The sequence below is a fragment of the Coenobita brevimanus genome, chromosome 1 (genome assembly GCF_032717465.1).
Source record: "Coenobita brevimanus isolate Jiangsu-jjx chromosome 1, ASM3271746v2, whole genome shotgun sequence".
Taxonomy (NCBI): Eukaryota; Metazoa; Arthropoda; class Malacostraca; order Decapoda; family Coenobitidae; genus Coenobita; species Coenobita brevimanus.
The window spans coordinates 59,387,596-59,398,920 of NC_136954.1; the positions used below are offsets into that span (position 1 = coordinate 59,387,596).

The window sequence follows — 11,325 nt, forward strand, 5'->3', positions numbered from 1 at the left end:
GCTCTTACAGCTATAGACCCTTCTTGTTGCTTAACCCTGGTCTGTCAGGCTGAGTAGACCTGTCGACCACAGGTAAGCAGATGCTTCTGTGAGGCCGTCCTATAGGTCCGGTATTGTATATACACTGTGTACGGAACCGGTGTCCTATTGTGGTAAAGAGCGCCTCACCAGGGTCATACCAGAGATTTCCATTGGCGAGGTGCAGGGAAATAAGAGTACCGAGGGATTTTCTCCCGGTTGGACGCCACAACTGCTCCACCCGGGGTGTACAGCATCACCGCATGTCAGCTGAAGGATAGATCACAAGATTGAAGGGGTTGTGAATACGGTCGGCTTTGGAGCCTTCGTAACACCACTTTGCAGTTTTTTTTGCAGATCATATTTTAGTATCCTCGTACATTTATCGTAAACTATGTCGATAATAAAATTATAAGTAAGATAATGTTAAGGAGTAATATGATACCAAAAAATCGCAATGACAAGAGGTGCTGCGAAGCCTCCAACTCCACCGACAATGCGAAGGGTTTTATTCTCGTCTGCACGGTCTACTGCTCAGTTTTCTTAGGACGGGACAGCTTCTGCACGTCCGTATTCTCGTCGGATTAGTGGAGTCTCTCTCTCTCTCTCTCTCTCTCTCTCTCTCTCTCTCTCAACACAGAACGTTTAATGTTGTGCTGAACCAAAGTGGGGAATATCAAATGCTAACAAAATAATGTTGATTTAGTAGACACCCCGTGGTCTGATGGTTGAGCTCTTGGGTAGGAACGAACTGTGGCTTATGCTTTACGGTGCGAACCCTGGAAGTGGCCGGTTTGCCATCATGAAAAATTGTGTGAGGCAGGTAGACCCAAAGTATGTAGTCTATATACTTTGGGTAGACCTTCCACCCTTAAATGATGGATTACATTCGCTTAGCCTCAAGACCCTGCGCTCTGAAGATAACAAAGCGTGGTTGGTATTTACCTTTTAATATGTTTGAATGTATAAATGAGGCAGATGAGAAAATGAATGTATAAATGAGGCAGATGAGAAAATGAATGTATAAATGAGGCAGATGAGAAAATGAATGTATAAATGAGGCAGATGAGATGTATAAATGAGGTAGATGAGAAAATCCGAGCTTAATGGCGAAACTAGTGAAAAATACTGAACACAAGTGACAAGGAGAGGAGCAGCCTCGGGTCACTGGCCACCCACGCACCCTCACGCCTAGCAAATGACGATCGAGTATCGACATCACTGGGAAAAAAACACCTCGTTAATTGAAGCCTCTTTGTATACAGTGAAAAAAATAGCACTTGTGTTCTAGTTTTCTTACGGTTTTATTATAACCTCTATGGTGTTTAAATTCTCAGTTTACAAATTAATGATACTAGTAGCAATGTTAAGCAGCAAGTAAAAATTATGCTGTTATTCTCGCCCTTTACGATTTATTTTGTCTATTAATGAGTGACTGGGAATGCCTCAGTCAATAGCGCATCAGTTTTCTCGAAGATTTACTTATTTATTTATTTATTTATTTATATCAGTGATGTCCTTGAAATGTTATGTAATACCGGGTTATGATGTTTTCATTGTCTCCCTTCATTCTACCTTAAAAGAATGAAGTATTTTCGATATCATTCCTCTTGGATACGGTACGTTTCTTACATAATCATGCTTGTATCAGTTTCACTGAGTAATATATATATTTTTTAAATGCTTGTATCAGTTCCGCGCAATAGTAATCTTATATAATTGTTATACCGTAACTGTTCTTTTTCATTTGATTTGTCAAGATTTTTGCCCCTTTACTGTCTATTTCGCGTAGATCAGAGGTAAAATAAGTCAATCGCAATGTTCGACATCCTTTCCGTGTCATATTCTAGCGCTAATCTTTCGTTACATCTGAACATTGAAGATGAAGATGACAGTTCTAGGCTAAGTTAAAGTCAAGAGTATATCTAAGCTTTGTGCTGTAATGATTTGGTACGAGCAGGACCACCTTCACAATAACAACATAAACAGGTTGGTACATTAGTCAGTAGATTGGCAAGTTTAGACTGACCGTGAACAGTTGGGGCGTACTGTAGTTGTCATGGATGATGGTGGTGGCGATTTCCAGCTTGGTTAATTTTCTCCCTAATTTAGGATCCTCCCGTGTGTATAGGCACCCCTCCCTCCCCCCAAAAGTAGCATCCATCTTTATGTAGACTGTGAGCAGCAGATGCGAAAGATGATGATGATGATGATGATCAGGAGGAGGAAGAGGAGGAGAATTTCGAGCCTGTCATATTTATCACACCATATCCAATGCTCCCGTGTGTATATCTCCCCAGACTTAATTGTCCACCTTTTGTGCAGACTGTGAGCAGTGATAGTTTCGAGCTGCCAGATTATTCATTCCATGTCAACTGCTCTCGTGTGTATATCCTCGCAAAACTACAGCGTCCATCTTCATCGCAGACTGTGAACAGCTGGTGCGAAAGATGCTGGTGCTAGACCCAACGCGGCGATACAGCGTGGAGCAGATCAAGCGGCACCGCTGGATGCAGGCGGAAGAGCAGCCGTGCGTCTCACTCGACTCACCTACCATCATGGCGGAGCGATCCACAGACCCCAATGAGCAAGTCCTGAGGGTCATGCAGGAACTAGGCATCGATGTTGGCAAAACAAGAGAGGTGAGAAAGAAGGAAAGGGAGAGAGAAAAATCGAGATGGTAGAGGCTGGCAAAACGAGAGTGGGCGGGGAGGGGGGAGGGGATAGTAAAGATGTTATGAAAGACGCGAGATAGAGAAATGGGAATGTTAGAGATTTCGGCAAAGTGAGAGAAGTGAGCAAGAACGAAAGGGAGAGGGAGAGAGGAATGGTAGAGATGTTGGCAAAATGAGAGGTAAGAAGGAAAGAAGAAAAGGGCGAGAGGAATGGCAGAGATACTGGGAAAAGGAGAGAGATGGGAAAGAAAGAATGGGAGAGGGGAATGGGAAAGAAAATGCTGGCAGAATGAGAGGGGCAGAGCTGAGGGAAGTGAGAAAGAAAGAAAAAGGGAGAGGGAGAGAGGAGTGGTGGAGAGAACTGCAGGAAGGAAGAGAGGTAGGCCATGCAGGACTGCACATTGATGTTGGGAAAACAAGAAAGTGAAGCTTGGAGAGAGGGAGAAAGGAATGGCAGAGAGGAATGGAGGAAGGTAGAGAGGTAGGAAAATAAGGGTAGACTGGGAGAAAGAAGTAAGTAGAAGATGGAAACAAGGGTTAATTCGTAGCATCTTGACAGCGTAATTTATTATTGTTGATCAACCCCAGTCTGTCTGGTTAAGCAGACCCATCAACTGCAGGCAAGAAACTGCTCCTGCGGGCTGTCCCATGTAGTAAATTGATGTTCTTCTGTGGCTGACAGTGCCTTGTCACAGCAAGGTGAGGGGAAAAGTGTGGAGGTTTGGTTCCAGAGTGGATTCTGCATTTGTGTATCCACCCAGTTAACAGGGGCATTATATATATATATTATATTTATATATATTTATTATAGTAGTATGCTCCCGCTTCACCCTGTGATCTGGTTATATGGTTACCACCCAGCATTGTATATGGTTTCCGGGGTTACAGACAACTATTAGACTGTCACTTAGTGTACTGTAGAGTCCTTGAAACAGAAAGAAGAGTATTATGGTTTCCTGGGTTACAGGCAACCATTAGACTGCCACTGTCACTTAGTGTAGAGTCCCTGAAATGGAAAGAGGAGTGATACAAAGTAACAAGAAGGAAGGGAAAAATACTGTACAAAGAGAGGATCACAGAAATAGATTTACAAAGGTGAAGAAAGTAGGCAGCAGAACATTGAATAGATGATGGTTAGCACCAGTTACCACTACAACACAAGTTATTGTTGTTGGTCAACCCCAATCTGTCTGACTGAGCTGACTCATCAACCTCCAGCAAGCAACCACCTCTGCAGGGTCGTCCCATGCAGTGAGCCCGTGTTCTCTTGTGGCTGACAATGCCTCGTTATAGGGAAGTGAGGGGATTAATGTGAAGGTTTGGCTCCTGAATAGATGCTACCTTTGCTTCTCTCCACCTAGTTAACAGGGGCACCATAGCAGGCTTTACCTCACTCAGTTATTTGGTTATATAGTTACCACCCAGCATTGTAAGTGGTTTCCTGGGTTACAGGAAATCATTAGACTTGTCAATCATTGTACAGCTACCTGCAGTGAAACGAAAAGTAATAAAGTGACAGGAAGGAAAGGGTGAAGTAGGAAGAGAGGAGGGCAGATAGAGAAAGGGGAGGAAGGAAGCAGCAACACTACATCAGCTGACTGGATGATGGTCACCACAATCTGCCACTAAAAAGAAGTAAAGTGGTAAAACAACCAATCCCATATTACCCCCTATAGAGGTAGGGCCAGGGGCTATGATATTGTAGGCCAAAACATTAATTTATAAGTTAAATACTTAGCATTTGCATGCAGGTAATTTCATCCATGAAGTGACTTTGTTCTTGTTGGGTCTGTTAAGGCGATCTCAGGTACTGAATTTAGTAAGTGAGCTATGTTTGTGGTTCAGACATACACATGGGTAATGTGTAATTGATGCATTTTGTGAGTCTTGTGTTTTCAAAGGGTGGGTGAAGTAATGGGTGTACCTCTGTACAGGCACTGCTGAATGATGCATATGACAACTACACAGCCATCTACCTGTTGTTGCTGGAGCGACTGAAGCAGCACCGGTCATCCCTACAAGGGCAGCAGCAGCAACAGCAGCAGCAACAGCAGCAGCAACAGCAGCAGCAGCAGCAACAGGTAGCAGCCCTGGAGCAGCAGCGGCGCCGACCTTCCAGTGTGGCAGAGGCAGCCATGAGGAAGATGGTCATTGCCAGCAAATCACCCAGCCCTGCATTGCTCACTACACAGCTCTCTGCACCTACTGGCTCCTCTGACACTGGCCTGGGTGCTGTGGAGGTTCCAGTTCGACCGCTTGGTCACACAGGCAGGCTTCTGCCTGCCATCCCTGGTGACCAGGCACCCCTCACCCCATTTACACAAAGCTACATATCCAGCCTGGTGGGAACAAGGCAGGGTAGTGGAGAGGCAGAAACAGCCACAACCATCACCTCATATGTGTCCCCGCCCTTCAGAGAGGTTGGTGGAGACCCTCAGACTGATATCAGTGCAGGGTACCAGGGTGTGGCAGGGGGACAGGGTGGGGTGGGGCTTAACATGGCAATGGTAGGCAAGAGCTACAGGGAGGGTGAGAGTGGGGCGTCCACCTCCATAGACGAGGGTGTGGAGGCAGACATGTGTGATTCTGAGGCAGGGTCGGTGGTGGGTTGTCCTCCTGCCCGACACCTTAACCTGCAGCACATCAAGAGCGCCTCCCAGCAATCCTCAGAAGCGGGAGTGGACTCCCCTCTGGGAAGTGTCACCAGCACAGAATCAACATTTGAGAGCTTTGAGTCTCAGTTGGAGCCAGACATTGGAGCATCCTTGTCATCATGTTCCCATGCCTCCCTCACTGCACGGCCACTGCTTCCTGGGGCTACCACGCCTCGCTCCTTGCAGCCCCAGACCCAATTGGACCCAGCCCCTGAGGCACCCGAACGTGCCCACACTCGATCTCCAGTTAACTTCCGTGAAGGTCGGCGAGCAAGTGATGGGCTGGTGACTCAGGGGGTAATTGCCTTCAGACAACGGCTTCTAGAAACAGAGAAAGCACGAGGTCTGACGGAACTTCATAGCGTCCAGCAAGAGCACCAAGCCCTTACCTCCCTGTACCAGCCCCCTGCCCGCCAGCCCCCACCCCCTCTGGCCCAGTACTGTCGCGCGTGGCGCCATTCGTATGCTGGAAGTGATGAACTGAGTCGCGCCCCTTTGGTGCGGCAGCGGGTATCCCTGCCTGAGTCCCTGGGTCTGGCCACACACCGCGCCACCACCAGCAAGGAAGCCACCACCTCTGAGCACCCCACCCCCAAGCCCCTCCAGCAGCAGCTCTTCCAACACCGCCTGCTGCAGCAGAAGCGGCAGATCCTGCAGAAGCAGGCAGCATATCCTCGCCAGTCCTTCCCCTGTGAGCTGTCCCGGCGGCAAATGGTTCGGCAAGCATCATACAAGCTGGCACAGCAGCAGCCTGTACTGCCACCCCTGCCAGCAGACCTGAGTGCTGCACACCTGCTGGCTGGTCTCAACCAAGCTGACCTGGCCTGCCCCACCATCGCTGAGCATCACGATGACTCTTGGGAGCCACCATCCTGGCGTCCCCTCACTGATCCCACTGCTGCCACCTTCCACACCCTTCCCTCGTCCCTTGCTGCTTGCCAAATCACTGAGGTCCACCAGCCCTCCACAGCGACTGCCCCTGCCACTGCCACTGCCACAGTCACTGCCACTGCTGCAGCCCCTGATACTCGACCCTGGACAGGACTGCAGACTTGGCACGGGGGTTGGCATCAGGTTAGTCACTCACGCTGTTACTCTCAGTACCAGTAAGGTTTCTGTGTCATGCCAAGTCAGTACAGTATATATATGGTACCACACCAGAAGTTTATCTCCACAGTCATGTATAAGTAATATTTTCATAATTCCAGTTGTCATCTGTACTATAAAAGAATGGAATAGCTCCATAATATTATCCATCCATCATCTAACCCAGTGTTGCCCCATGAGGAGTGTAGGAGCCTGGGGCTAGGCAAGTTGGTCCTGACATTTAAGGTGAGAGTGACCAGCCTTACTCATCCCTGAGTGACATTACTTGAGCAGTAAGTCCCAGCCACCCCATGGATATAAACCTGACATTACTTGAGCAGTAAATCCCAGCCACCCCATGGATATAAACCTATACAGGCTCAATCCAATTGGAGCGCCTTAATTGCCCACTAAACCACCAGGCGCCATAATTTGGTTATATGGTTACCACTCAGTGTAGTAAATGGTTTCCTGGTGTACAGGAAACCATTTGGCTTGTCACTGATTGTAGTCACCCACAGACAGAAGGAAGAGGAAAGAATGAAGGAATTGAAAGACAGAAGAGGAAGGATGGAAAGAAAGAAGGAAGAGAGAAAAGGGAAGGCACCCGAGAGCAGCACTGCATCGAGTGAGTGGATGGTGAGCACCCCCACCAACCACCACAAGAGTGCACCTGTATCAGCACACTTCTGCAGTGTTTGACCCTCGGATTCTGCATTAATTCAGGCAGATATTAAACAGACTTGCATTTAGTAATCATTTCCATCCCCATGTACTGTACAATAGAATATGTACTATTATAAATCACCATCCACTCACTCGATGTATTGCTGCTCTCAGATGTCTGCCCTTTCCTCTCCTCCATCCTTCTTTCCTTCCATCGTCTTCTGTCTTTCTTTCTTTCATTCTTTCCTCGTCCTTCTCCCTACGGATGACTTTACACCCCCTCTTCTGTCTTTCTTTCCTTACTTCTTTCCTCTTCCTTCTGCCTGTGTGTGACTACTGTACACTGAGTGACAGGCCAAATGGTTTCCTGTACACCAGGAACCATTTACTATGCTGGGTGGTAACCATATAACCAAATTTTAGTGCTTGGTGGTTTAGTGGGTAATTACGGTGCTCCAATCGGATTGAGCTGGTGAAGGTTTATATCCGAGGGGTGGTTGGGGTTTATTGCTCACGTAATGCCACTCAGGGATGAGAAAGGCTGGTCACTCTCATCTTAAATGTCAGGACCAACTTGCTTAGCCCTGGGCTCGTATGCTTCTCATGGAGCAACGTAGGATTGGATGATGGATGGATGATGATTATGAAATAGGGCTAAGTTGATGAATATGAAATAGGATTAGGATGATGTTGATAATAAAATAAGGTTCAGTTAATGATGATGAAACAGGGTTAGGTTGATGCTGATGATCAAATAGGGTTAGGTTGATGATGATGTATGATGTTTTTGTTTTGGTGATGATGATGTACAATCCTTATGTTTTGATGTTCTTGTTTTCTTCAGGGTGGTACAGTGGGAGCAGCGCCGTGGCAGCCGGTGGTGGGTACTGGCAGCATCCTCTCACAGACCGTGTGTGAGAGTCCCATACTGGAGATGCCTGAACATATGGAGACCTGAGCATACATACTACATACATGCATACATTTTATATATATATATATATATATATATATATATATATATATATATATAAAATCACATACATAATTACTGGCACATACAAATATACATATACTGGACTGTAATCACACACATATTTACATTACAATCAGACATCACACAGAAATATACAATCACACATGCACACATACATGTATGTAGTCACACATACATGCACATGTACCTCAGATATCTGGTACTCATGAATGCTTTAACCTCACTTCATCTTTCACACCCACACCCATCTTCCCTACTCACTCCCTACCCATACATATCTTTCCTACTTACTCCCTTCCCAGAAATTTATTCCCTGCTCACTCCCTGCCTGCACATATCTCACATTCTACACTGTGACCTCACCTATATTTTGCCCATTTGCAGTCTCCATCTCAGAAATTCCATCTACACTAAACTTAGAATTACTCAGACTTTCTCCCTAACTACCACTCATCACATTTCACCTACCACTACCACATCTAACTTCTACCACTCTCAAGCCTCACTGCACCCACAACCACAGCTTACCCCCTACACACACCACAGTTCACCCACCATAGCACCACCATACCTACAACCACCCATGTTTCACCCATACCACAGCCTCTGTGATCATTGCTTTTCTACTACAACCTGCTACAAGCATGCCACACCCACTACCACTTATACTACTCCCACTATCACATTTATACCTTGCCCACCAAACTTCACCCACCACAACCATGCCACATTCATTGTCATATCTACTGAACCAAAGCTAAACCACACACACACACACACACACACACACACACACACACACACACACACACACACACACACACACACACATATAAACTCACCAACCACACCCACCCCACCCTGCCCCAACCCATCCCTACCTGCCACACTCACACCCCACTCACCACACCCATTACTGCCACCCATCATTTGAGGGTTTACCATCCCAGTAACAAAACTGATGAGGCTACCAGCTAAAGCTTTAAAGATATGAAAATTAACCTCTGCAGGATCGCATAACTCCCAGACATGCACATTCCCACACAATCAACACTTACAAATTCTCACAAGTCTTGGAAATAATAATGATAATAAAAAAAAGATTACATTGTTAATTATATCAGAACTGCAAACTTTTGATGTAATAAAAAGATTTTTTTATGAGGATGTGTTGTCTGTGAATGGCTGGGAGGGTAAGGAGACAGTGCGGGGAAAGCTACATTGAAGAGCAGTTATGTCTGACAGTTGCTGAGCCAAAGATTACTTGTGTCTCATTTTGTACAGAGGTTGGAAGGCAGTTTTAATAGAGCTTTTTGAAATATGTGATGGTGAGAAGATACTGCCGGATTAATTTTTGACATGAGCAGCAGGGAGATGTCTGGATATTTATCATTTACAAATACATATCCAAAGATGTAAATTTAAGTTCCCCACACATGTCTTCATTTTGAGGAGGTGCATGTGTACTGTCTCCAATCTTGTGGTCTGGAACCTCAAGTGTAATGGAGGTAATACACATGTCCCTCTACCAGTCCTATAGGGGTTAATACTTGATTATGTGAAAGGGGAAAATAATATACATAGCTCGTCCGGCCAAACCTGAGAGTACCGTATTAAAGTCCTGGCCAAAACTAGAAACTAAGGGTAAGTCACAATATCCCAGGTGATCTGTGGACCACCTTTGGGCATTATGAACAGTGCACCTATGCCTTCTCATATTGTGGAAGGCTGTAGATTTTTTCCTTTTTTGTTATGTATAGTGTGCTAGTGAGAGAGGTGAAGAGGTTCTGTCCACATCATGCTACAAAATACAGACAGTCCTCATTATAAGTAAGGTATGTGATCCAAAAGTCACAATTTTTTCTGTATAATTGGTACTGTAAATTGGGGGAACTGGCCAAGCTTCTATGTAAGTAGCATTGGAACTTCTATAGGTAATTTTTATGTTGTGCAATATAAACTGTATAGAAGAAAAAGGTTTAAAGTATAGGGGACTTATAAAGAGGATTTCCTGTACTTCCACTTCAGGCACTGGCGACTACACACTTGGCGTTTCGTTAAGTGCATGCAAGGGAAATTAAGAACTGTAGTGACTGAGAAAAAGAACCTAGGTTTTCTTTTCATTCTTGTGGTGAGAATTTGACCAAGACTGCCAAAATGAGGTAAACTGTGGAACTCACAATGGATGGGAGGACCTATTATGATGCAACACTCACCAGACTTCACTCCCTGCCTGGTTATGTGAAGGATATTGTACTGTTTGTAACCAGAGTCCAGTCACCTCTCCTGCTTCTATCTCCATGGACTTAGAAAATTAGTGTGGCAGATCTTGAGCACCAAATACCAATGACTTCATTTGACCACAGATCAGCTTGGCTGCATGGAGCAAACTTGAGAGTGAGCGATTAGCTAGGAGAATGTATATAAGTTGGAGGGAGAGATAGGGAGGAGAGGATGGATGAGGTGGAGGGACTGGGTGGAGAGGTATAAGAATGAGAGTAGTGTGAGATGGAGGGAGGGCAGGCTGACAATTAAGGACAAGGTTATGTAGAAGTGATTTCTAAGCCAATCCCTCTGTGATTAAGGCATCTGGCAATAGATAGACAGATACAGCTGTAAATAGATTAGTGCCAATAGAGATGTTTGCTTTGGAATGATGAGACTAATTTTTAGAGTCCATGGAGAGAAGAGCATGGGAGGCAACAGGACTTTTGTTGGTGGTAGTACAGCAACCCCGGAACAATGAATGAACCAGGATAGCAGTGTGAGCTGGGGGATATTAGATCAACTCTTTCTTGTCTGTAGTGAGTTTTTTGTATTGTAAATATTATTTCTGTTTCTCATTTTTGTAGACGAACATGACAGATTGACAGCTAAAGGGCACAGACACACAAGATGGCAAGTATTGGAATGCTTGTGGTCTTTGTGTGTGTGTGTGTGTGTGTGTGTGTGTGTGTGTGTGTGTGTGTGTGTGTGTGTGTGTGTGTGTGTGTGTGTGTGTGTGTGTGTGTGTTGTTTATTTATATTTTTGCTGTTTTACAAGATATCTAGTCATTTTATTACAGGTACATTTACACTGAATTTGTTATTGGTTCTTCTATTGATTTTTGTTTCCAATGATGTATGTACATTGTGTAGTTTTAACTTTCCCCAACGTTCTTTCTCTCAAAGCCCTCTAAACTTCAGACCAAGGGCCATATTCTGGGTCCCAAAGAAACTTCATTGCACA

The 11,325-nt window shown here is 45.3% G+C and overlaps 1 protein-coding gene across 1 annotated transcript in view; it reads left to right on the top strand.

The window, feature by feature from the left end:
* Positions 1-8,057, top strand: part of LOC145399261 (serine/threonine-protein kinase SIK1-like) — a 102,816-nt gene extending 94,759 nt beyond the window's left edge. The window contains exons 7-10 of the mRNA XM_080271957.1: positions 2,446-2,660; positions 4,628-4,737; positions 4,813-6,421; positions 7,944-8,057. Of these exons, the coding sequence (XP_080128083.1) occupies positions 2,446-2,660; positions 4,628-4,737; positions 4,813-6,421; positions 7,944-8,057 (2,048 nt within the window). The remainder of the gene's footprint in view (positions 1-2,445; positions 2,661-4,627; positions 4,738-4,812; positions 6,422-7,943) is intronic.
* Positions 8,058-11,325: the final 3,268 nt, after the last annotated feature.